At 44.2% G+C, this 27,658-nt stretch overlaps 1 protein-coding gene across 7 annotated transcripts in view; it reads left to right on the top strand.

Moving 5' to 3' along the window:
* ARVCF (ARVCF delta catenin family member) overlaps nucleotides 1-27,658 on the top strand; it is a 394,108-nt gene that overhangs the window by 84,443 nt on the left and 282,007 nt on the right. The window contains exon 1 of one of the 7 annotated variants that reach the window (XM_033955202.1): nucleotides 1,440-1,584. The exons of 4 other annotated variants lie outside the window; for them this stretch is intronic. In XM_033955202.1, coding sequence (XP_033811093.1) covers nucleotides 1,582-1,584 — 3 coding nt within the window. In that variant the 5' untranslated portion in view covers nucleotides 1,440-1,581. Of the gene's footprint in view, nucleotides 1-1,439; nucleotides 1,585-3,819; nucleotides 3,839-27,658 lie in introns of those variants that run through there. 2 more of the 7 variants (XM_033955203.1, XM_033955204.1) reach the window with 2 other exon arrangements.

The following is a 27,658-nucleotide window of genomic DNA, read 5'->3' as shown; positions in this document are numbered from 1 at the left end:
CGATGAAAGGAGAGTCAAAATACACAATGATAAATCCATTACATAGCTATATATAGATACTCTTATATAGATCCATATCCAGGGAGGTGAAAGTTGTTAGAGTCAGCCGGGACAGGAAACGGGAGGGATCCCTCATGTCCCGGCCCACCGCTGGACCATCAGGGCTTATGCAGGCCTGGTAGAGGCCTGCAAGGCATTGGGAGGGAGGGGGAGGACAGGGTTCAGAGCCTGGTGGTGGAGGGAGGGAGGGGGCTGGGTGCAGAGCAGGGCAGGGCACTTGAATAAACCCCCTGAGAATTCGCAGGAGCCACTCAGTGCCTGCTCGTTACCGCTCAGTGGCTGAAGCCAGAGGGCGACCGGGTTAGCAATGGATCAGGAGCATGGAAAGCTCGCTCCTGCCCACTACACCTCTGGACCACCAGGGATTCCAGCGGCAGAGGAGGTATAATGGACAGGGCAAGGAGTGGAGACAGGGTGCAGAGCCTGATGGCCCGGTGGAAGCCTGCAATAAGTCTGGGAGGGGATTGGGTGGGTGCTGGGCCAAATATAAACCGGGACCCCCATTTTTGAGCCAATTTTGTGGCCTCAAAATCCAGGTTTATATTCGAGTATATACGGTAATTTGTACTCAAAAACAAGCACATCCATTGCATTGATTAGCAATTCTATCTACTTTAGTTTCACCATTGTTACAATTATCCATACATAGCTTAAATAATTTTAAAGAAATAACTCTCAAATTTAATTTTTTTGTTGGTTTTGCAATTTTATAATTTCAATTATAATGCGCCCTGAAAAACATTTTCTCCATTTAGTGTGCTGGAGCTAAAAAAGGTTTGAGAGACACTGGAATAGCACTTAGAGCCATTTCCAGTCCAAATTTTGGGTGAGAGAATTTATACCAATTGAAATCTGGTGTAAATCCTGGTGCATAAGTCAGGCGCAGATCCCCAGTATTCAGTAATACAGCACACATCTGAAGTGAATTCCCCTGATCCACCCTTGCCCCTTCTGTGGCCACACCCCCTTTTGAGTTGCATGATGTAAAATTTGAGCACAGAACTTTATGGAATACCACTTAGCAAGATGTGTGTGCAAATCCAAATTGATGCCAATAATTTATTTGTTCTCATATATAATCATGAGCTCCCCAAAACTTATATTCCCAGGACCTCAGCGATACAACTCAAATTAAACGTCAAATTAAGATGAGATTAAACGAGCATAAGTCAAGGATATTGAATAAGGTTATGCAGGTCCCATTGGTACAGCATTGTGTGGACTTGGGACATTCGGTGGAGCAGATGAAATGGAGAATAATAGATCAAATAATTGATGGGGGGTGGTAACTTAGAAGAACATTTGAATTGGAGAGAACAAAAATGGAGCTATATGTTAAAATCGGTAGCTCTGCTAGGGTTAAATATGGAGATCGAGTGGGCCAGCCTTTTCTGAATTAAAGGGTTATTGATTGGTGGAAACAATAAAGTGGGAGGAGTTTCAGATAGTTTTAAATTCAGGCCGGACGCACATTCGCCATTTTGGTCCAGGGAAGAGCTGGAATAAGGTGTGTTTGTGCTAATGGTGAGTGAAAGTTTGTTTGTTAAATCTATGCAAGGGGATATGATAATGAGAGTTTAAATTAGATTTATCTTCTTTCAGGGGTACGTTCTTGAGACAGCAACTGGTGAAACACTATTTAAATTAAAATGAGATGAAATATGGACCAGTGACGACTGGATACGTAAAGCTCGAGGACTTTGAGAGTAATCGAGCCCTGAGTTGTATCACTGAGGTCCTGAGAATATAAGTTTTGGGGAGCTCATGATTATATGTGAGACTGATTGCTAGAAGAGAGTTCATGAGCTTAAAAGTGTATATATAGCCTATGTGGTAAAATAATTGATTTATTACCACCCAGTTATTAGCGCTAATTGACTCAGCCAATTTAGGGCTAGATTCACAAACCTGCCTGATCGGGACCGATCCGTGTCCAATCCGGGCAGGTCTGATGGATTCTCTAAACTGCAATATGCAGATGGGGGCGATCGAAGGAAAGCCCCCATCTGCCTGCCCGGATTGCTCTATAGCGATCCCAGTGCATGCGCAGACCATCTGTAACGGGGTTTTTTTTTTTTTTTTTAAACTTTTTTGGAGCCCATGGTTTTAACCTGCTTAAGCCTGCGGGTTAAAACCACGGGCTTGCACTGCGAGGAAGGGTGGGAGAGTTAGGGTAGGCAGACGATCTGGGCAGGCAGGCGATCAGGGCAGGCAGGAGAGTCGAGCAGCAGGAGAGTCAGGGCTACAGGAGAAAAGACAGCTCCTTAGCCAGGGGATGCAGGCAGGAGATCCGGGGCAGCTGGAGAGTTGGGGTTGCAGGAGGGGTTCGGAGCAGGCATGAGATCAGGGCAGCGGGAGAGTCGGGGCTGCAGGAGATCGGGGCTGACAGGGCAGAGAGCAGGGCAGCAGAAGACGGTGCAGACGGAAAGGGCTTGAGCGACTGGTCCTCAGCAGTCGCTTGTTTGTGATCGGCCAGCCCAGTCGCTGTTGCAGGGTTTTGGTTAGTGAATTGCGTCCCTGCCTACTTTGCATGCGCGGATTGGAGGATGGTCGGCAGAGAGGTAAGTGAATCAGACCGGAGGGAAATCAGGTTGCAAAGGGGTCGCAAACTGATCGGTACACGATCGGTTTGCTTTGTGAATCTAGCCCTTAGTTGTGTGCGCATGCCATTTATAGAATCCAGGTGTTAGTGTGCATGTTTTTATAGAATAGGCTTACTACCTGTGCAAATTTGGCACCTAAATATTGGTGCCCTGTGTTAGAATTACCTCCTAGGTTATCTGTGCTGTGTAGTAAATGCCAGGCAAAATGCAAGGCACACCACCTGCATTTACTGCAGGGGCCTTACACTGATTACATTTTACTTTGACAGTTCGGGTGCAGTAAATGGGAAAACTTACTCCTCTTTAGTAAAAGGGCCCCTAATTGTAGTCCATTAACCATTTCTTATAGCTATAGTTAGAATAAGAACCATATCTAAATAGTGTCAAATCCAGATGCCTTATAGATCAGTGGTCTCAAACTCAAAGCCATTGCAGGGCCACATTTTGGATTTGAAGGTACGTGGAGGGCCGCAGAAAAAATAGTTCATGTGTTATTAAAGAAATGACAATTTTGCATGAGGTAAAACTCTTTATAGTTTATAAATATTTCCTTTTGGCTAAGTCTTAATAATAATATTGTCATTTATAGCTAAAGAGACATATGATCAAGAAACTGTTTTATTTTACTTTTGTGATTATGATAGACATACTGAGGGCCTCAAAATAGTACCTGGCGGGACGCATGTGGCCCCCGGGCCGCGTGTTTGAGGCTACTGCCATAGATAGTTTGTAATTCTTTATTTGTGCACTTCCAGTGTCAGAAATCCTATATCACTCAAACAAATTTAGGAATATTTTCCGGCATTTTGAGCTAGACTAATTTGCCCATGGGATTTCAGCTTCTTCATAAGGATCTCTATCATATGGTTCACCACTGGCTATATTGCAACGCAAGAGTTTGGGTTCTCATGCAGTACTCGAGAACCGATGTGCGCAATTAGGGGCTTTAATCGTAATATAGCACCTTTTGGAGAAGAGGAACCTGGGCAAAGCGGGTTCAGATCCAAAAGAATTCTTTTTATCTCTTGCGTGCTTGTAGTGCTACAAAGAAGCCAATGTCTCCAAGCAGTTTGGCGTATTGTTCAAGTGAATAATGAGCGAGTTCTCTTGCTCTGGTTCAGACAACGTGTTTCTTCACAAGGAAATGAAGACGCTGTTCCACCTGTTCACCTCAAGTAATTGCTTCTTTTGCAAATTGTCTTTGTAATAGCCAGATGCAAATGATTTAGAAAAGTCATTGTAGGTTGGTCAATTACATCACACTGGTGTCTAAAGTTGTCACTGTGCTCATGTTTTAAACAGGGGAAGAAATCAAACTGTCCTTTCCGGAGCCTCTAACTGTGTGGTTGCTAATATAAATTGATCTATCTCCACTCTCGAAAGCAATAATTTGAGGAAAGCACTTTGTGTTGAGTTTTTATTTAAATGATTTAACTGGAAAGTACACTAAGCCTGATTATATGACCTTCTACTTGTTCATATATCTTGGTGATCGGCTGCGATATGAATCTTGCTTTAATATGCAAAATTCTTCCTGTATAATGGATGTACATGAAATGTTAATGTGTTTGGCAGGGTGATATATGGATACAGCATACATGAAGTAATTAGACCAGTGTTACCAGCCTAACATGTCATCCGGCATTTTTGGTTTGGGATATAAGGCTTTTTAAATAGATAAAATATAAAATGTATTTATTTATTCATTCAATTTTCCATACCGTTCTCCCAGGGGAGCTCAGAACGGATTCAAGTATTTTTCCCCTGTCTGTCCTGTTGGGCTCACAATCTATTTACTGTACCTGGGGCAATAGGGGGATTAAGTGACTTGCCCAGGGTCACAAGGAGCAGCGTGGATTTAAACCCACAACCTCAGGGTGCTGAGGCTGTATTTTTAACCACTGTGCCACACTCTCCCCCCCCCCTCCCCAGGTGCAATATTCAATGTAAAGTATCATAGCCATTAAGTAATATGGATTATTGCTCAGCTCTGAATTTAGAGTTCCATATTTTGTCAGAGGGTGGTGGATACATGGAATGCGCTACCAGAGGATGTGATAAGCAGAAGCACGCTACAGGGCTTCAAAGAGGGTCTGGACAGGTACCTGGAGGACAAAGGGATTGAGGGGTACAGATAGTAGTAGAGGTAGGTAATAGGGATAGGATTAGAGGATTAGAGGCAGTTACAAAATTAGTCAGGGACACTGTTCAGGCAACTGGGATTAAGAAAAGAATTGAAATGCTGTGGTTTGATTACGGTTTGTGAAGGGTGGGATGGAAGATGAAGATGGGCAGACTGGATGGGCCTTATGTCCTTCATCTGTTCACAGTTTTTATTTATATTTAAGAATTGTCATTGTGCCATGCCTAGCTGCCCAAGAAAAAGTTTTCGGAGGGAATCGTTTACTATTCCTTTCAGAAGAGATATGTCTGGGTGAAGTTTCTTTCAAAGTATAAGATTATTGTGGGCCTGTGTCTCTGAGAATTTCGAATTTTCTTGTTGCCCATAGGAAAATTACAACTGGGTCACTGGGAAATGCTGCTCATGCAGCCAGGGAGCAGGTGGGAGCCAGCAGTAATTCTCCTGCTCTAGAAAAGCAGTAACAAGCTATAAAGAGGATGTAAATCAGAGAACACATATTCCAGGTGGACCAGAAAAAGGAGATTGAAATCACTTGCTGATTTAAGCAAAAGTCATCATAGAAAAGGAATTAGGCCTGTACAATTTAATTTTTCTTCCGTCTGCCCTCTCTTCTTCCTCACACCCACTCAGAGACTCAATCAACTTATTTATAAGACTTTGATTACAGTCACCAGGTGGAAAAGTAGTTCCGCTAAGCTGCGCAAAATCCCGAATTTTTCTTTGTGGCCTGTGTGCCTCTGCTGCCGTGTATGAAGTATTGTATGGCATGATTCACAGAGCTAAAATGTACTTAGAAGGCCTACAAGGTCTAATTTGAAAGCTAAAAATCTGAGTTACTTGCACAATATCACCCTTGTTAATTATGCATGTTAGTTTTATATTAGGAAGACATTTGGGAAATACTTTCGGCTTATCATACTTCCAGTTATTTGAGAAGTTTATTCACCTCGGAATTTCCCTTTCATATTCCAATGCAGTAATTCTCGGCCCAGCTCTTGGGATATCATGTCATTTCCATTTCCAGGATATCCACAATGAATATATTTACATACAGTGGTAGCAGTCCATGCAAATTGCTCTCATACTGAAATGTGATTAATATTAATCCTTCCAACATGAGCAATTCGACAGCATTCACAAATATGTAACAACTACAACGCCTTGAAAGGAAGGAGGGTAGATGCATTATGCCGATTCCCAGCTGTGAGCTGCCTCCTCAGCCTCTGTCCTCCTTTCTTTGCCCCCCCCCCCACCCGCCCCCTGCATCCCAGTCCCAGCCTTACATCCCAACTCTTGTGCACATATAATCCAAAGAGGCAAATTTTGTCTTGAAACCTTTTAAATTACACCGCCCTTGCAGAGCCAAGCTCCTGCCCAAACGCTCCCATTCTAGCCTGCATTATCCTCATCTATCTCTGCCCCCTCCCATTGCTACCCAAACCGAAGCCCTGCTCCCTCCCAAACACTCTGTGCTCTTGCTTCCTTATCTCTTGTTAGAGGTGGTAGCTGGGATCAACATCCAGGCTCCTCTAGCATATCTAATTAGTGAGGTTCTATTTGTAGAGCACTTACATTCCAGTAGACATACCGTACACTATTACTGAAATATCTTCTAACTTCCATTAGTCACTGCAGCTGATATGAAACTGGACTAAGTTGCTTTGTGCAAAAAAGGAACATACGATTGCAAGTTTATAGATGGCGTATAGCCTGAAGTTAGTCTGAGGATGTGAAAGTGAGGCACACATGAGCTTGCTTTTAAAAGCCTTTCTCCAGTCCTTGAATGCACTTTGAGATGCAGCTTGTTTTGGATTGTGGACACATACTTGCTCGATCAAGCCAAACTTAACACAGCACAGCTTTTCTGTATAGTGCTGAAAAGAATACAGTATTGTAGTCTTTGAAAACATGCATGTACCGTAGATGTTCAGTAAGCAATCTGTAGACAGCACTGCTGGCTGTGCCAAGTACAGATAACTGACAGATCTTACAGAATTAGCCAGAAAATTGTATTTATGTCCAGGTAGTTCCTTAATACTTTCTTGATCAAGAAAAGCCACCAAACCAATATAGAGAGAGCAAGTACAAACAAGTCAGATGATCAAATAAATATGCATGAGTGGGTATCATTTTGTGACCTCTGTCTTTTGAGAAGGGAACAGATTGGATAGAGAATCCGACGCTTTCTCTAAACAGCAAACATTCAGTACAGAATTTCTGTTTTCCAGTCTCACAAACTGCTGAGAAAATATTCTCTATTATATACTACTAGTCTTTAAGCCCATTACATTAACGGGTGCTAGAATATATGTCTGTCTTTTTTTTTTTTCTTTCTGTCTCTCTCCCCCTCCATTTCCCTGTGTAGCGCTGTCTCTGCTTTCTTCCTCACTTTGCACTCTCCAGCTGTAACATTGCTGCCTCGCTTTTTCTCCTGCAAGCATGTCTGCTATCTTTCTCATCCCCAGTCTCTTTGCTCTTTTTCTCTTCTTGCAGGGTTCTCTGCTCTACTTTCTCTATGTGTTCCTTATTCCTGCAAACCTCTATGCTGTATTTTTTTTCTCTGTATGCTCCTGATCTTGTGTTTCCCAGTAGGTATTTATTCCTATTTTTTTTTTCCTTCTTCAGTCTCAGCTCTTCTTTCTCTGAACATTTCCTACCTCAGTCTCTCCAATTTTCTTTCCTTCTTCAGTCTCAGCTCTTCTTTATCTGAACATTTCTTACCTCAGTCTCTCCAATTTTCTTTCCTTCTTCAGTCTCAGCTCTTCTTTCTCTGAACATTTCTTACCTCAGTCTCTCCAATTTTCTTTCCTTCTTCAGTCTCAGCCCTTCTTTATCTGAACATTTCTTACCTCAGTCTCTCCAATTTTCTTTCCTTCTTCAGTCTCAGCCCTTCTTTATCTGAACATTTCCTTCCTCAGTCTGTCCAATTGCAGCTCTCTTGCCCTCTAAGCCCCTGCTGCAAGTGGCTGTGCATGTCTTCTCTCCTGCTCCCCTTTCCTGACAAACCTGCAACTCCAGCAGCGTGTGCAGCACTCTACACACGCTGCTTCGGGGCCTTCTACTGCCATGATTTACTCTGGCACGTCCCTGATGACATCATCAGAGACGCGGCAGAGCAAATCAGGGTAGTAGAAGGCCCCGAAGCAGCGTACGTAGAGTGCTTCACACGCTGCTTGAATCGGCGTTTGGAGTCGGGACCGCGAAGAAAGTAGCGGCTGGAATCTTTTTTCGGCGCATCCCTTGAGGTGTCGCCGCAGCTCCTCTCGATCCCCGCCAGCGTCGGAAGCCTTCTCCGATGCTGGTACGGCTCATGAGAGGATCCGACAGGAGAGCAGGATGTCCAGCGCTGGGGTCCAATCCTTCCGGCGAGTGTAGGTAGGTGCTGGGGATTCGCGCATGCGCACTCCTGCAGCCAAAGACCTACTGATCATGGAAGCACGCCGATAGGAGTGCGCATGCGCGGCTAGCGTTTTATTATATAGGATGATCTATTGTTTTCTCAGATTCCACTACAAAAGTGGGTGCTCATGATGGGAGGGGGATTACATGAATGACGAGATGAAATACAATACAGTGTCTTACATATCACAATTTTCTGCAAGGAATCTATGCGGTTTACAATAAGATTTAGGTCAAGAACTGAAGTCACATTGTTTGCAGGAGCATTGGCTTAGGAAGAAGGGGTGAGGGTAAGAAAGTGACTTTAGTGAAAAGAGGTGAGTCCAGTGGCATAGCGAGCACGAGAGGCACTCGGGGCGGTGGAGCTTCTTCCTGCCCTCTTTGCCCCCACCTCCACATGCTCCTTCCCCGCCCGCTCCTGCTGTACGCGCATGCTGCTTCCCTTCACCCTGTACCTCTGTAACGTTTTGAGGCATATTTCATTCTGGGAGCAGAAGGACCTGTTAACAGCCATCTTCGTTTTTTTGTGTGTGTGGATTGTGGGCCGGCCGCACGTGGCCCAAAGGAGTTGCTGCTGGAGGGGGCTGAAGTGTGTTGGCTCGGCAAGGTGGCAGGGTCGGCTTTGGGGGTGGGGGGTGGTGCAGCAGGTGCGCATGCAGGGAGGGATCCCCGGCGGCGGTGGCTTCAACGGGAGGCAGGGAGGGATTCCCGACAGTGGCCAGGGCGCATAACCCTAAGGCTACGTGTAGCGCGTGTTGAGAAACACTGGTCTAAGACTCCAATTGGCCAGATACATAAGGCTGCCTCTTTTTTTTTTTTTTTTTTTACATGCATCATGATTGGCTGCCAGACAGTGATAGGATGCCTACCGTCACCTACAATTGGGACACCCATTTATAGAATCTGCCCCTTTATGTTTTATAAATTGTATTTTGATTGTTTGAAATGTTTGTGTTTTTTTGGTTTATAGCTTTCTGATGCAGGCCATAGGGACAAAACATACTTGTGTTGAGTCTTTTTGAAGAATAAAAGCATCTTAGCACATCTGGGCAGCTTTGCTGTTTCTTTCTTTGCATTCTCATATATAATAGAAATCAGCATCCCTGTATTTCAAATGAGAGACTGTTACAGCATCTCCAGTGCTGATGACAGAGGACGAACTTGTCGCAGCAGGATACAGAAATGATTCCAGGTGCCACTATCCAGTTCTAAAGACTGTCTACATATATCACAGTCTACAAACCTCATTTGAAAATTCTTTAGTACAATGCAAGTTGCCAAAAAGAACAAAGGGAATAGATTTACAAGATTTTCAGATTGGGCCTGACATACCCCAGTTTGTGTCATGGGGTGCAGAAAACAAATTTCATTGAAACACAAAGCTTAAGAGACACATCAGAAGCAGTGTTTGATATTATCAGGGCTGTGGAGTCGGAGTCGGAGTTGAGGAGTCGGAGTCATGGGTTACCAGAAACTAAGGAGTCGGGAGTCGAAGGATTTATCTACCAACTCCACAGCCCTGGATATTATACTGATGATGTAGAGTAAACTAGATGAGATTCCTGTCATGAAGAGTTTAAAAGTTCAAGTGGGATAAAAGTTCTAGCAGTTGTAATGATCCTGTAGTAAAACAGACCACAAATAGCCCTCATGATCACTGAAACCTGGCTCCAAGACAATGATGGGATAACACTAGGCGAACTATGTCCTCCAGGCTACCAAGCCCTCGCCTGCTCACGTACCTCTGGAAAAGGAGGTGGCGTGACTACCATTGTCAAGACCTCCGCCACACCAAAACTGATAAATTCTATTAATATTCCCTCCCTAGAAGCAATTGCGTTCACCATAGGTCACAAACAAAAAATCGCCCTCATACTCCTCTACAGAACTCCCAACTCTCCAGCAGATACCCTAGAGACCCTCCTCGAATTCATCACCGAACTATCTATCTCACACAAACACGTGACAATCCTGGGAGATTTCAACTTCCCAGACTACCCCAACACTTCAGGACAAATTGACAACTTCCTCTCCTCCCTCTCAGACCTGGGATTCCACCAAGCTATTACCACCCCCACGCACTCAGCAGGCAACATCTTAGACTTGCTCTTCACCCTCAGAGACCCAACTGCAGAGCCCCAACAAACTTATACTACCACACCTGTCCCATGGTCAGACCACCACCTCATTGAATTCGAACTCCCACTCGAAAATACCATAACCCCGCGTAAAGATCCTACCTCCCCCACCCTACGTCAACTCCCTAATTCGGTCAGCCCTCAAGCCATGGCCGCGGGTATTCGCACCCTAAATGAAACCTGCACCCAACATCCCCACTCCATTGACCTGGCTGCCTCCACATGGCACTCCAACATTCAATCCCTCTATAATAGCCTTGTCCAGACAAAAACTACCCAAAAAACCACCAACAAAGCACCTGCCCCCTGGTACACTAAAGACCTCCGATCCATAAAACGATCACTGAGAAAAGCAGAAAGGATCTGGATCAAACACCCGTGCACAGAAACCAAAGCCCACTGGAACAACACATCCATCACCTACAAAGCAGCCATTCTAGAAGCAAAAAAGACCTACTACTCTCGCCTCCTACAACTAGCCCCTTCTAGATCTAAACAACTGTTCACCCTCACAAACCAACTCTTCACTAACGCCCAAAGAAAAAATCACAGCAACCAAACAGAACTCGATAGCGAGACTCTCTCGAACTTCTTCCAGTCCAAAATACAAACCATTCGAGATAACCTTGACGCCAACACCAAACCCGCTCCTACTCAGCCCCAGCCGACTCCAAATACCACCTCTTCCGCCGCTCTCTCCCAATTTCATATAGCCACTCATACTGAAGTTCTCGAAACACTGAGAGAACTCAAACCCTCCAACACCATCCTCGACCCCTGCCCGTCCAGCCTCCTGCTATCCACAGAAGATGCCATGGCAGAATCCATCCTCCCCATCATTAACACCTCTCTAACCACTGGGACTGTTCCCCTCAGCTGGAAGTCAGCTATTATCAAACCCACTCTCAAAAAACCCGCCCTTGATCCTAACGAACCTGGCAACTATCGCCCAGTCTCCAACCTCCCATTTGTCTCCAAACTCCTTGAACGAATTGTACTCCACCGACTACACCCGTTCATTGAAGAACAAGCTGCTCTATCTCCAGCCCAATCCGGCTTCCGAAAAGGCCACAGCACAGAATCAGTACTCCTCGATATCATGGATGACAGCTGGTCTATACTCGACAAAGGCAGTGATGCCCTACTAGTCCTACTAGACCTCAGCGCTGCCTTTGACACAGTCGACCACAATCTCCTCACATCCAGACTCTACGACATCGGAATCAAGGACACAGCCCTCCAATGGATCACCTCCTTCCTCCATCAAAGGACCCAGACTGTCCTACTAGGAACACATAAATCTAACCCCAAGCCTATCAAATATGGTGTTCCTCAAGGCGCCCTTCTATCCCCCCTCCTATTCAACCTCTACATCAGGCCTGTCATCGATATAGCGAAGAAATATAACATTAAAATCCACTCTTATGCAGATGACATCCAGCTACTCCTCCCTCTAGGCGAGAACCGGTCGTCCCAAATTGCTAACCTCCAACACTGCCTCTCTGACATGAAAACTTGGATGTCAAACAACAAACTTCAACTTAACGCCTCTAAAACCGAACTCTTATGGATCAGGAAAAAAAACACCAAATACCCACGCCCTACACTAGCATGGGACTCCACTCTACTAACGGCAACAGATCAGGTTCGCAGCCTAGGAGTAACCCTAGACGGACACCTATCCCTATCTGCCCACATATCCCAAGTAATCTCTACCTCTTTCTACTACCTTCGCCAACTGAAAAGGATCAAACCCTACATCTCCACACCGGACCTCGCCCAACTCCTCTACGCATATGTTCTCTCCAGAATGGATTATTGTAACTCCCTATTTAATGGACTAACCAAAAATAATCTCAAACGCCTTCAACGGGTCCAAAATGCAGCTATCCGCCTCCTACACAACCTCAACTACCACGATCCCATCTCCCCAGCACTCCGTGCTGAACACTGGCTCCCAATTAGCCAGCGCTGTGCCTTCAAGGCCCTGACAATTGCCCACAAGACAATTTATTCCTCCACCCCCTCCTACATAAAATCCAAGCTTCCCATCTACACCCCCACTCGCACCCTCCGCTCAAAATCAGAGATACGCCTATGCACCCCCCCCGGAAGGTCCCTCCTCACAGAAACTGCCCGCAAACGGTCCTACAGCCACTTCATTCCACACCTCTGGAACCAACTCCCCCCTCAACTCAGACAACAGAACTCATTATTAACATTCCGCAAATTGATAAAGACCCTCCTCTTCAACTAAAGATCACCCTCTATCTTCTCCCCCCCCCCCTTAAACCCCCTCTCTCCTCTCTCCCCTGCCTATCCTCTCCCTAAATCTCAATATAGTCCTCTCCTAGTCCTTACACTGACAAACTGTATCTAAACTCATAGAACTGTTCTTAACCTAAACTACTTATATGTAAAGTCTACTCTTAATTTGCTTATTCTCCCTTTATTTAAATTCATCACATTCTTATAGTCCAAACATTTAAACCTGTTGTACTTCTAATATGTCAAATTACTCTCCATTGTGTATGTTCACTTGTAGACCGTTCTGAGCTACTGGGAGGACGGGATAGAAATATAAATAAATAAATAAATAAATAAATAAATAAATAAATAAAATAAGAAGGTGGTGGTGTACAGAGCTTTAGAGACCAGAGATGTTGGTTGCTTTTTAAAATGTGGCATCCATCCAGCAACTCTTATTAGGAAATACACTTCTCCCTCCGTATTCGCGGTTTCAGCATTCGCGGTTTCGATTATTCACGGTTTTTAGCTTGCTGGCTCCTCCCCCCATATTATATCAGCTTGCATAGAGAAATCACTGATTCCAAGCGGTTACAGAGAAAATCGCCGATTCCCAGCACTTTCTTCACCGTGTTTTACCTCTCCTTCAGAAACAGGCCAGGTCTCCCACTATGTTATTCATGGTTTCACCATATTCACGATGGTTTTTAATAGAAAACAGCGAATAACATATGAAAAAGTTATTTGCGGTTTTTCTGTATTTGCGGTTCTCTTAATCCCCTATCACAGCGAATGTGGAGGGAGAAGTGTACAACATTAATAATGAGCTTGTTAGACTAAAGGCTGAACAGAAAATTAATCTGACATTCCCACAGCATGTGATGAATTAACGATATTGGAAACTAAAGTGTGCTAAGAATCAAGATACCTGCAAAGAAAGAAAAATTAATGTGAGGTTTTAACCCATGTTGCACCTTTGGGATCTGGGACTGGGTGTCATTGTAGACAATATGATGAAACTTTCTGCCCAATGTGTGGCGGTGGCCAAAAAAGCAAACAAGATGTTAAAGGAATTATTTAAAAAGGGATGGTTAACAAGACTAAAGATATTATAATGCCTCTGTATCGCTCCATGGTGCGACCTCACCTGGATTATTGCGTTCAATTCTGGTCTCCTTATCTCGTGAAAGATATAGCAGCACTAGAAAAAGCTCAAAGAAGAGCGACCAGGATGATAAAGGGGATGGAACTCCTCTTATATGAGGAAAGACTAAAAAGGTTAGGCTCTTCAGCTTGGAAAAGCTGTTTCATTCAGATTTGTCTTTGCTTTTCTGCACTGATGACTCCTAAGTGACACAAATGTATGTATTTGATTGCCCCAGAAAAGTTACCCAGCAATAGGTACCTGTGTTGTTAAAGATCCCTAATTAGCTAGAAAATAAACCCATTTACAATAAACATCTATGTTGAGGAAAGTGAGATCCTGCTTCCATCAACCACATTTTTCTGTTCTTGTACAATCATTTATTCTTTCGAGGTTGGATTATTGTAATGCAGTATTTTTAAGCTTGACTAAGAAAAGTCTTCAAAGACTTCAGTTGATCCAAAATACTGTGGCTAGGCTGATCTTTGCAAAAAGTAAATTTGATCATGTTTCTCTGCTTTTGCTAAAACTTCACTGGCTTCCAATTATTTCTAGAGTCTATTTCAAATGTGCTTATTTTACATTTAAGATCTTGTATGGCATTTTTCCTTCCTTCCTTCCTCTATTTTGGAATTCTACAAGAGCTGAGACTACCAGACCCACTCAAAAACTTAAATTATCCTTTCCTACGCTAAAAGGTGTCATCTGTACTGGAAAACTAGGGAAGTCTCTTCTTTTCAAAATTACTGAGCTCTGGAATAATTTTCCGGTCGTTGCGTGATCTGTGCTCTCATCAATTATTCCGTAAACATCTGAAAACTTGGCTTTTTTCCAAAATTTCCTTCTATACTATCCCTATCCCTATTGTATTTTTTCTTTAATTTTCTGTAAACCGTGTCGAGCTCTATTCTTATAGAGAAGATGCGGTATATAAGCTTAAGGTTTAGTTTACTCAATTCTACATATTGGCTTAGGTAGGTAGGATTTCCGATTCTTGTTTTGAGGTTTTGTGACCTGCAGAGATGTGCAATGTTGATAGCTGAGCTATTGCGCAGTGTCACTTTCCCATCTGTTTTGGAAAATGAGATAGAATAGAATCCATTGTCAGATGGCTTCTTGGGGAGGTGCTTGGCTATCTTGGTTCCAAACGTTGCAAATCCAGACTTGTCCCCTCTTCTACAAAACCACGCTAGTGAGAGAGCACAGAGAGCCTTGCTGAATGGCCCGCTTCTCCCAACGCTTATTGAGTTCCTAAGAGCGTCAGGAACAGCGCAGGTCATTCAGCGCGGCTCCCCACGCTAGAAACTTCTAACACAGTTTCATAGAAAAGGGAGTTAATGTTTTTATCCATTTGAAATACTGAAGTACTCACTGTCTTCTTTATGGCATATGGTAGATCACCATTAATCTTCTTTACTGTCTTTCTTTAGAATAGGGACATTTCAGCAATTTAACAAAACTAGTCGTTAGGATTCAAGGTTGGTTAAGGGGTTGGTTTTTTTTATTTTTTGTAAAAGTGAACATGATTATTTTCCCTCTGGGTTGCCTTTGGAATTGTTCCAGCTTTGCTGGAGAGTTGATGCCAGATCCAGAGGGCTCTGCAAATCAAACATATGCAGGGAGAGAGAGAAAAATGCAGTGGTGTCTGAAACTGAGTTTACAAAGAGAGGAAACATTGCAGTACTACTAGACCTTATCCAATTATATAAAGTACATTAGGGCATACTGACATGTTCTTCACTGTATAAAATGCATCAACTGTTCTTTTAGACCTTATTCATCAGTCTTCAAAAATACCATTGTTATTGAATTGGTTGTTGTTTGTCTCTCTATAGCTTTCAATTAAGTTGAAAAGTGCACACATACAGTGTGACAAAATGGCATGTTACCCCTTCCTTCATCTGCAAACTCATGTATGTTTGCTAGGTAGGGTCTGGATGGACCTTCCAAAACCCGGCAGTTTTGTTTTGGAAAGCAGTTTTGTTTTGGGAAGCCCCGACAAGCTCTGGTCACGTCTGGAAAGCATCTGAGCATGCGTGGATGACGTCGCACACATCTGGAACAAACAAAACTAACTGCAGATATGTGTACAAGATGCAGGCAAAATTTATTGTGACAATAAAAATATATTAAAGTAAAACCCTTTTACCAAATAAGGGACCCAACACGGTCCGTGTTTCGGACAAACCTTCGTCGGGGGTGCACACATCTGCACATGTTCCAGGCCCTCCAGACATGGTTGGAACTTGTCAGAGAAGAGAAGGAGGTTTGTGGGAGTGGGGCTGGAGATTTAACTGGGTGGGGCCAGAGGCAGAACAGGGCAGGGCCATGTGTCCGGATTTTTGCAGCCCGAAAAATAGTAACCCTATTGTTAGGGAACTGGGAGTGAAAAGGCATGGTAAAGTGTCTCTCATTAGGATGATATGAGATGTGTTTGTTAGAGAGTATGATGAGTCATGGTGGCTATTGTGTGAGTCTCTATGATCCCTCTAGGGCAGGGTTACTCAATTCTGGTCCTTGAGGTCCACAGGCAGGCCTGGTTTTCAGGATATGCACAATGAATATGCATGAGAGAGATTTGCATGAATTGCCTCCTTGGTATACAAATCTCTTTCATGCATATTCAATATGGATATCCTGAAAACGTAGCCTGTCTGTGGACCCTGAGATCCAGAATTGAGTAACTTTGCACTAGGAAGTGGAAGATGAACCAAGCAGAATATATCACTTCCTGTTGTGCTTTGAGTTATCTAATCTAATCTTCTGTTTATATACTGGGTCATCTCCAAATGGAGCTCAACTCAGTTAACAAAAATCAGAAGATCAGAATATACATAGAGATAAGAAAAAGGGTGGGTAATAGAGTTTAGCCTGGCCTAACGCAAAAATGGGTCCTGCAATGCTTAACGGTTACTGGGTCTTATGGATAAACTATTTAAATATTGTGAGAATAACAAAGTTTTCAGAAACAATTGAAAATGGCCTATGGTTCTAATAGAACAAGGAATTCCATTCCAGATCTCCGTTAACATAAAAGTATAAGATTGACAAAGTCTCCCAGCCGATTTGATTCCCTTAAAAGAAGGGAACGGCTGCTGCTTTCCTTAAGTGGACTGTCCTCGTGGCCCTGAAGTGTATTTTACTGAAATGGCTTGAGGGGGAAGCACCTGACTACTCCATTTGGCGTTGCCGGATGATTACTCTCCTGATGTGGGAGCGGCGGGATGTGCAAGACTTTTCCTCTCTCCCAGGCCGTACCTTCCAATGTGTCTGGGAACCATTTTGGAATACTATGACTTCTGTGGCTCGTAGCCGTCTGCTTAATTGTTGACTCTTTATCTTTGTCTTTTCTGCTGTTTCTGACATGCCTGTTGAAGGTACCTTTTAGGATAAGGCCCTCCGTTAGTAATGCAGAGACTTGAGCCAGAGACTGAAGAGATTTAAAAAGGCTTTTATTAAACAAGCATATATGCTGGACTTCTGGGCAGAACTGGCTGCATAAACAGAAGACCCTGAGGATCTCGGACACCAAAGCTATATAGGATCCTAACCAGTTCAAACCAGTTTAACCAGTTCTGACCAAAAGGTAGGAGCAAAGAGAAAAACAAAACCATAAATCCATCCTATAATCTATACATCAATGGCTAGCTAACATCTACATTCCTTTGCCTCCTGGCTGTACCAGGCACTAAGACAGATACATAGAACAGGCCTGCATGCATACGTGATTTCTCAGAGCAGTAAAATGGAGTCACAAGTTGTTCTTTGTACTAATTATGACCCACTGATCTAAAATGGAATTTTCTTCATCTACACCGTGACCCAGCTATGTCAGCTAGCTAGGGATCCTTCATTCCCAACTTTTCTTCTGTAGGCTAGCTGACTAGCTGGGTTATGGGAGTTCAGGGCCATCTGTATCAGAAGTGGGGACTGGGTGATAGGAGGAAAGGGCCAGGACTAGGGCGGTGGTACTTTTGTCAATCGTAGTCCTAATAGTACGGTTAAGGGTTTTCAATAAACATGGTAACAGGCAAGGAAGAACACAAAATATGACAGAGAATACCAGGAAAATTATGGTGAGGGCTTTAAAGAGTCCCGGTTTGGAGGCCCAATCAGTCAGTGAGTTGAGTCCAAACATATCAGCAGAAAAACCCTTCCAAGTCTGGACAGGAACGTGAGCTAATCTGGTAATCTTGTCTATGACCTCTTCAACCACAAATCCTTCATCATCCAGTTGTAGACAGCAGTTGGAAAAATTGAATTTTCCACATACCCCTCCTTCAGCGGCCAATAGATAGTCTAAGGCCAGTCGGTTCTGATAGATGGCGGTACGCATCATAGTGTTCGCTTTGGCCAGGGCTCCCAGGGCCCTAGCTGTTTCATTGGTGATAACTTCTAAAACCGCCTGCAGTCGTATGAGGTGGTTAAGCATGTAGATTGGAGTCCGGTACCCAAACATACCATCATCAGCCCATGTAGCAGGACCGTAGACAGCAATGATGCGCTCCGGGGGCCAAGTGTCTTCCCATTTACCAATTTCCAGGCTTCTTTCAGAACGGGCCCGTTGATCGAATACTGGGACAGCCAGATGTTCTCCTTCGGATAACGGGAGGAGGAAGAAGGCTGGTTTGATAGTGCCCAGAACACAAGTGCCAGTCCAATTTGAGGGTAGAGTGGGGTATGCCGTTTTCCCACAGATCCAGTAGTATCCTTCCGGTGCAGCCCAAGGGGCAGAAGCAGGCAGGTTGAGGTAGACATTTAATGTGGTAGCATTGCCAGTAGTATTCCATCGTCTGGGTATTTTTAACTTAGGATCTCCGGTCCAATAAGTCCAACCGGGCTGAGAGGTGCTGTTTTTAGTCCATAAGGATTGGCACTGCAGGTGTCCAACACGAGTGGTAAAGGATGGTCCGAGACGCTGTATGCAGTGTTTTGCCAGAATGGAGTTTTTCAGGGGCCAGCTGGGTGCCCCCGCAGACATAACAGTTTGTCAGATTTAAGGTGGCTCCTATGGCTTCAGCGAACTGTATGAAAAGGTTGCAGGTGGTGACAGAGGGCACAAAGTCTTGTTGGTCAAGTTTCATATGTTCATAAAAGTCTGGAAACACAATGCTGTGTTGTTCAGGGATTCGGTGTCTCTCAACGAGTTTGATGTGCAAGACAGTACCAGGGTCCGTGCCCTTACCATATATCTGTAGGCCCACAAGATAGCGAGCTTTCCGGAGGCTATCATCGAGGTTTCATTTAAACGGCTGTAGGATAGTGAAGTTAAGTGGATTACAGTTCTGGAGGCCACAGTCAGAGGTAGTCACCACTTTGGATAATATGGCTCGGGTGGTGGGCAGTCGGGTCATACCCCAAGTAGCCCAGGATACACATTTCCAGTAGTTACAGTAGCAGTGTTCGGAAGACCCTTCACAGTGGGACGGCTTCTGTCCCGCCAGGCACATGTATTTATCGTTGTGCATATATTCCCTCCTCTATGCTAGGGCACCACAACGTCCAAGGAAGGTGGGGTTCTGGTCCATGGCATAGCAAGCATCAAAGAGGACTGAGGCTGGGACATGGGGATTAGTGACCAGGGTTTGTTGAATCAGGGGGCCCTGATCCCAGACTGACCTGACCTCTATCCAAGTATCCCTATTAGTTGCTCTGGGGTCGAAACAGATCTGTGAATCTCCATTATTACATATAGAATATTCAACCTTGTTATATATACATACAGGGGTCACTAATTGACCTTTACACTCATAGTTAGTTTGAAATCTAATAACATTTTCCGTTTTGCCCCCATTGTCCACTAGTGCCACACAAGGGGCACACCCAGGCGTGGGAGGGGTAGGGGACATGGACAATGTTGGCAAGACGTAAATCACAAGCAGTAAATATACAACAGAGTTCATATTAAATATCTTGACAGATCTCTGGATCAGACGTGCGTGATTACTCTTCCAGAGTGTGGGGCAGCCGTGTGATTTTCAGTTGAAGGTCAGTGGGCCCTTTTTCACAAATATACTCAGCAGCGGGCTTCACACGGCTGTAGTGAATCCAAGACTCGTGGCGGGACAATTTGACAGCTGTGGGAGAAGCAAGTAAGACAGTGAAAGGCCCTGTCCAAAGGGGTTTCAGCGGTTCTTTCTTCCATACTTTCAGCCACACTTGATCCCCAGGTTTGTAGAGGTGGACAGGGGTTGTAATTGGCAGCGGGGCTCTAGAAATGACCCAGTTCTGCAATTTCATAATGGTCTTTCCTAGCTGCTTTATCTCTGCGTCTGTGATAGCGTTCCCTATCTGTTCAAGAGACTCAGGGTCTGGACTGACTATCGGCGGGGGTCGGCCATACATGAGCTCAAATGGGGACAACTGATTGCGTTTACCTGGGGTACAGCGGATGCGAAATAGAACAGAAGGGATCAGTTTGGGCCATGGCAGGCGGCTTTCTTCTGCTGCTTTGCCGAGGAGGGTTTTAATAGTTCTATTGATGCGTTCAACTTGGCCAGAGCTCTGGGGGTGATAGGCCGCATATAATTTCCAGGTGATTTGCAGAGCCCGAGAGACAGCTTGTGTGACTTGTGATATGTAGGCGGGGCCATTATCGCTGCCAATCACTAGGGGCAGGCCATAGCGAGGGATGATGTCATGGAGTAAAACCTTTACTATTTCCCTACTTTTCTCTGTGCACACTGGGTAGGCCTCTGGCCACCCAGTGTGGGAATCAATGAAAACCAGGAGGTAACGGAACCCATGGGAGGGGGGCAAGTAGGCAAAATCAGTAGAGAGGACTTCCATGGGGTGTGAACCGATAGGCTGGTGACCAGGAACGGGGGATCTGACAGAAGAGGGGTGTGTCGGAGGCAAATGACACAGCGGAGCAGAACATGGGAGATGAGTTGAGAGAGATTCGGGATATAGAAATTCTGTCGGAGAAGAGTGCGGAGAGCTGGGTTACCGGCATGAGAAAAATCGTGTGCACGTTGGACAACAGTGAGGGCCAGGAGTTGTGGAACATACAGGAGGGGGGTGGATGTGTGGGAGGAGGATATAGTAATCCATCCGGATGGGAGGGTGCAATGGCCAGGTTGCTGCGTGGCCCACTTGCGCTCGGGGTCAGTGTACTGGGGGGAAAGGGAATGAAGGAAAGGTTGAGGGGAGGAAAGGGATAACAGAAGAGGGGGTGTGGGCGGACCTTGGAGGGCCGCCTGGCGAGCCAAGCGGTCAGCCAAGGCATTACCGCGGCTGATGAAATCACGGAGGCGACGGTGGGCCCGGCAGTGCATGATAGAAACTTTGGAGGGTAGCAAGATAGGTCCAGGATGAGTTGGTGGTGTTGGATAGGGGATCCAGAGGAGGTGAGGAAGGAACGCTGGCGCCAGAGAGCAGCGTGGGCGTGAACAGCTAGAAAGGCAATTTAGATAGAAAAAAACAAAAATGCAAAAAGGGAGAGAAAAGTCTCCAAAAATGGCCAATGGTATAGTTGGTTTCCCTGGGGTACCCCACAAACCAAACAGATAGACAACACAAAGATTACAGGGCATAAACAAACATAGAAAACACAAAAGGCGTGAAACTTTTCTTCCAGCTGGCAAGGATTCAGAGCTGAACTTAGATCTGCAGAGAAATGCACAGTTATACAAAAACAAACGTCCATCATAGCACGAATCATAATTGTGTGCACACAGTGGCAAAGTAAAGTGCGATATAACACATGGCATAATAATCACATAATCATAAAAGGCATCTAAATGGTTACTGGAACGTCCGAAAGAGAAAACGTAAGAATGTTATCACTCTGGCTTGGTGCCCTGCCAATTACATTCATAAGGCAGACAGGGACGCAACTGCTAGGGTGTGCTTCAATCTTGAAAAATAAGCAAAACTTACTAGGTAAAGTAAGATACAGTGTACAATGTTTAATATAGAGGTATTCTGAAGTATGGCAATGTCAATTCAAAGGAAAAAAAAAGAAACATGTTAAATGTTAAGTGCAAGGTCATTTCAAGGTTACTGAAAGCAGAACATTGTCCTCCTTCTCTGGGTAGAAAAAGGCTCATTGTAACAGGTCCAGAACAGCTCTGTATGTATGACTGCGAAGACAAAGAAGAGACATTTTAACGTGACACCACCCCTGAGGTCACTTAGCCATGTTCCCTGCAGGCAGACCTGGAACCCTTGTCTGCCACCTGGGTCCCGCTACACTCTGAGGAGTGGGCACTGCTGCAGACTAGATGTAGCTACTTTAGTCTGCACTGTCCTTACATAATAACTACCCCCTTCCTCTGGAGTTTGAGCTACCAAGTTTATTTGAAAGGTATTTCTGTTTCCAATTGTATTTAGAATCTGATTGATAATAACACTTTATACAAACATGCATGGGAAGAAAGAATTCATAAAGAACACCAGAATAAAGACACAATACGGGAAAGCAAGGGAGACTGTTAGCACAAAAGAAGTAATCTCAATCCATCCGTTATCAATAAAACTCATTCATAAAGGAAAAAAAAAAAAGTTGACCACATTACACCGCTATTGATTAAGTCCCACTGGCTACCTATTAGCCACCGAATTACTTTTAAGATATTATTCTTGGTTTTTAAAGTTCTAGCTTTCAATGAGCCTCAATTCATGTCTAGAATGATCATTCCTTATTATGCCCCTCGTTCTCTACGATCATCATCACAAGACTTATTAACTGTCCCTTCCTTAAAAATTGTGGGTACAAGAAGAAATGACATGTTTTCTGTTACAGCGCCACAAACGTGGAATGCACTGCTACTGTACATCAGAAAAGAAAAAGATCTTATCTCTTTTATAAAACTCTTAAAAACTTTGTTATTTAACTTTGTACTTGTGTCTTAAAATTGTTTGTCCTCTAAAATGTTTTTTTTTTTTTTTGTTCAGCGCTTAGAATGTTTGTATAGGCGATTCATCAAATAATAATAAAACTTGAAACTTGAACTTGAATTATCAAGCCCATGTTTAGCAAATATTTCAATTTTCAGAAAAATATGGATACTTAACCTCTATCATTGTTAGTCTTGTACTTTAAATCCCCCAACACTGGGATACAAAGGCAGGGATGTGCCCAACACAAACCCCACATGTCTGACAAACGGTTGCTTTTTTTTTTCTTTCTTTCTTTTTTTATTACCAGCAGACACACTTTGACAACTGCGAGAACACGTAAACTATCTGGCTCAACTTTCTTGAAATTACTCACTGTCTGTAACAAATCCACTGCACGCAACATATATCTAAAATCACAGTCTTTATTCTCGTTCATCAGTGCGAACTCACATTCTTAATTCTGTCTTGATCCACATGCATTTTACCCTGTTAAGCAACTTACACTATCCTGTCTGCAACTTTCGGCAAAACAATCATGCTGGCTTGCTTTACCAACTTTTCCCAGGTTTCCAACCTAAATGCTATTTCCATCTCCCCGGGTAATTTCTCAACATCACCAATTTCTTGTTCTCTGTGTCTTGTCAGGTGTCCCCAGAGCTTTTGTTTTATTAATTTGACAAGTATGACAAAAAGTTGATTAAATTCCAAATACTAAGCCTTTGACAACAATAAAAATAAGGGTGAAGAAAACAATAAAAAATCTTAGGGTCGCCATAATCGCCAGAAAAGGCAGTTGTAAAATATTTAAGCATGATCTGAAGGGGGTCGGTGGTGCTCTGACCCATATTATACAATCTATATATGCACCCAACAAAAGTTCCAATTTCCAGAAACCAGAATCCTATATACCTCTCTGAGCTTCACAACGGATTAAGAAGTTACTAGACAGAAGAGGTAGAGACAGGATAGAGAAGGAATCAACTTCTCACTTACCAAGACAGGTCCGGTACCGGCACAACAAAACCAGGAGCCAGAAATCTCCACCGATTCGTTCCTTCTCGAGGTGCAATCCGTTGTCTTCGACGAGAAACCGTTCCTGGTCAACCACCAGGTTAATGCCGGCTATTACGGGTCTCGTAGGAGGCAAGGTTTGAAATCCTCCGAGGGAGACGATCGTGCCAAACAGGCTCAAGTCTGTAGATCAAGTCCCTGTTCGGCTGCGCCAAATGAAGGTACCTTTTAGGATAAGGCCCTCCGTTAGTAATGCAGAGACTTGAGCCAGAGACTGAAGAGATTTAAAAAGGCTTTTATTAAACAAGCATATATGCTGGACTTCTGGGCAGAACTGGCTGCATAAACAGAAGACCCTGAGGATCTCGGACACCAAAGCTATATAGGATCCTAACCAGTTCAAACCAGTTTAACCAGTTCTGACCAAAAGGTAGGAGCAAAGAGAAAAACAAAACCATAAATCCATCCTATAATCTATACATCAATGGCTAGCTAACATCTACATTCCTTTGCCTCCTGGCTGTACCAGGCACTAAGACAGATACATAGAACAGGCCTGCATGCATACGTGATTTCTCAGAGCAGTAAAATGGAGTCACAAGTTGTTCTTTGTACTAATTATGACCCACTGATCTAAAATGGAATTTTCTTCATCTACACCGTGACCCAGCTATGTCAGCTAGCTAGGGATCCTTCACCTGTTCCCCTGGATTCTTTTCTGTTTGCCTTTGTTGCGCTTTGAAGGAGGGCCTCCCTGGGGAGGGGGTTTTGGGAGTTGGGGAGGGGGGATGGGTGGGATGGTTTGGTGGGGGGGGGGAGATGGGGATTTTCGAATGTTAATGCTAAAAATGTGAGCATATCTGCTGTCTGATTTGTCTCGTTGTTTGCTGGTTTTCTTGAGCTCAATAAAATATATTTGAACATAAAAGAAGGGAACGGGACTGTTTATCTGGCCCGAGTGCTTGAATATGTTACATAGGGCTAGATTCACTAAACCTTTTGATCCTGTACTGACAATCGCAAAACCAATTTTACTGGTTTTGTGATTGTTCCCCGACCCGATTCACTAAACTTCTGCCCGATCAATCTCCTATCCGATCCAACTCATGCAAATTAGTAAAACTTCATGCAAAATAGCCAAGCGATTGATTCACTAACAAATTGCTTGGCTATTTTGAATCAGGTTTTACTATCCTAAAACCCGACTGCGGCAGACCTGTCGGAAACTGTGTTACCAAGGTAAACCAAGAAGAAGAGGACTTCCTTATTGTATAATCATCCTACCCAGAATGACATATGGCGTAGAGAAAATTGGGTCTAATATGAATATTTCCAAAAGACTTGAAAAATATAAAAAAAAGGCCTACCACAGGCTAACTTGAGTGTGTCTATCTTTTTCGAAACAGTAGATTTACTTGCAGTAAGAGACAGGCATATCATAATCATGGGTGATCAGATCATAGGACCTCTTATAATTTCCATATTATTTCAGGTCCACATCCTGAGTCCAAATTTTAATCACCTACATCTGTCCCATCCTACCTGCCTCACCTATTTTGTGTAAAAAACTATAGAACTATATCTGCAGGTGTGTGCTTCATGAGCTGTATCATCGAAATATATGGTATAATAATCAAAAAATCACTAATCACAAAAGTAGTAAATATAAACCCTCAAATCATGTGTGAAGAGGGAAAGCAACACTTATCTAAAACGGTATAACCCATGAGCCTGCGTTGGTTGAGAATGTACAACTCCCAACGCCCTTCTGACAGGAGGAACAGGCATTTCAATCTGTCCAAAGCAAATCTTCCTCAGGGGGCAATAACCAGCATTGCCCCTCATAAAATTCTTATTTCAAAACATTACCATTGTAGTCTAAAGGCGGCCTCGCAATGTAATTGCTTTGAAGAATTGCTGATGAAAGAAAATCATCTCTCATTACAAGAGTGCCCACCACAACTGTATGATTTTGCTGTTATTTAGAAAATATCTGTGCCATTTAAAAAAAAAAAAAGAACCCCCCCCCCCCGAAAAAAAAACCCGGTAGACCTGTGTTACCGACAAGTCGTCCAGGGTTTTTTTTAATTCATTTTTTTTAATGGCACAGTTATTTTGCATGTATTACACAAGCAAAATATCTGTCCATTAAAATAAATGAAAAAAAAAAACAGCCCAACAGCCCCCCGACAAATGCGGCCTACCCAAATGTGCCCCCCCGGAGACAAACACTGTGGCAGCAGTGCCCCCTCCCTCCCCCCCCGTAAAAGGCAGGAGGGATACTCATTCCCTCCTGCAATCGGGCCCGGCTCCCGCTCTCCCAAAGGAAAAAACAAACAAAACACAAACAGTAGGAGAGATGCCCACTCCCTCCTGCCAGCAAATACCTCCCCCCACTCCCTCCTGCCATCAGCCTCCCCCTCCCGTATCTTTTCAATGGGAGCAGGAGGGGTGCCTCCTGGTCCTCCGGCTCCTGGAGCGCACTGCGGCCTACCCCATTGTATCATTTGATGCACAGGGAGGGGCCTAAGGCCCTGATTGGCTCAGGTGCCTCAGGCTTCTCCCTTGGGAAGAGCCCGAGGTGCCTGGGCTAATCAGGGACTTCCATTGTTTTGCCCAGTCAGGGACTTCCTTAGGCTCCTACCTAAGGAAGTCATTGATTGTCTCAGGTACCTCGGGTTTCTCCTAAGGTAGGAGCCTGAGGCGCCTGAGCCAATCAGGGCCTTGGGCCCCTCCCCGTGCATCACATGTTGCACAGGGGCGTGGCCTAAGGCCTGCAGTGCGCTCCAGGAGCTGGAGGAGCAGGAGGCACCCCTCCTGCTCTCATCAAAAAGGTACAGGAGGTGGAGGCTGATGGCAGAAGGGAGTGGGGGGAGGTATTTGCCGGCAGGAGGGAGTGGGCATCCCTCCTGCCATTTGTGTTTTTGTTATGCACTAGAGAGTTCAGTGCTTTCCACATCATATGTCTGACGCGTGTTGTCACTGTGTTCTAAATAAAGCTTTCAGGAATCAGCATTCGAGACCAATGCTACATGCAAAAACACTGCATAGATGTGGAGGTGGTCCAGGTGCTCTCAGATCTAGTCCCTTCTCTCCCTACTTAAGTTACCGAAAGCCTCTCCCTGTACTTTTTGCACAACTTTGTCTCTCTTTAAGACTTTTTAAAGTAGTGTTTTCTGGAGTTTTAGTTTTTCTAGGACTTGGCTTCTCGTAGATGGTGGTAAAATGAGCAAGTATTTGCTTGGCCTGTCTTTTTTTTTCTGTTTCTTCCCTCTTGTCCTGCCTCTTTTGCCTCTATTTTTCTTTCACTTCTTTCTTCCCTGCTTTGAAGTCTGTGTTGTCAGTTTCTCTGGCCATTCCTTAATTTCCCCAGAAGCTTTGAGAATGCACAGCCTTCTCTTCTTGCGGTTGGCTCTTTAGCTTTAGTAATGCTTTGCTTGTCACTGTTCGAGAACCTCATGCTTACTGAAGTTTATTTTGGATCTGTTTCAATGCAAGCTTGGCTCCAAACGAAATAAGAGCCTTTGCCCTCACTATGCTGGAAAGCCATAGATAATAATTATTACAATTTGAAGGTCACTGCTCTGCCTTCATTCATCATGGTTAGGGAGTACTACTTTTGATGCCTGGTACGGTTAGCATACGGTTCGTACATATGTATATATTTTTTAGCATATTATGTCCTTCATGAGACAATCATGGAATTAATACCACAGTATATTTAGGACTCAGGAAAAGATGAAAGGTTCCTTTTAAGTACTAACTTGTGGCTACTGCAGCTTTAAAGGGTATATGGCCGAGTGCGTTGAGGTATCCGTGATATGAAGGTTAGAACATAAGAACATAAGAAACGCCTACGACGGATCAGACCCTAGGTCCATCTATTCCGGCGACCCGCACATGCAGAGGCCAAGCCAGGTGCTCCCAGATGGAGACCCTGGTTACCCGTATCCATCAATATGTTTTGCAAGGAGGTATACATCCAACTTACACTTGAAACCCTGAATGGTAGTCTCCGTCACCACCTCCTCCGGGAGAGCATTCCAAGCGTCCACCACCCGCTGTGTGA

The sequence above is a fragment of the Geotrypetes seraphini genome, chromosome 8 (assembly GCF_902459505.1).
Source record: "Geotrypetes seraphini chromosome 8, aGeoSer1.1, whole genome shotgun sequence".
Lineage (NCBI taxonomy): Eukaryota > Metazoa > Chordata > Amphibia > Gymnophiona > Dermophiidae > Geotrypetes > Geotrypetes seraphini.
Note: the sequence above shows the minus strand (reverse complement) of the source record. Positions and strands in the feature narration are given on the sequence as shown.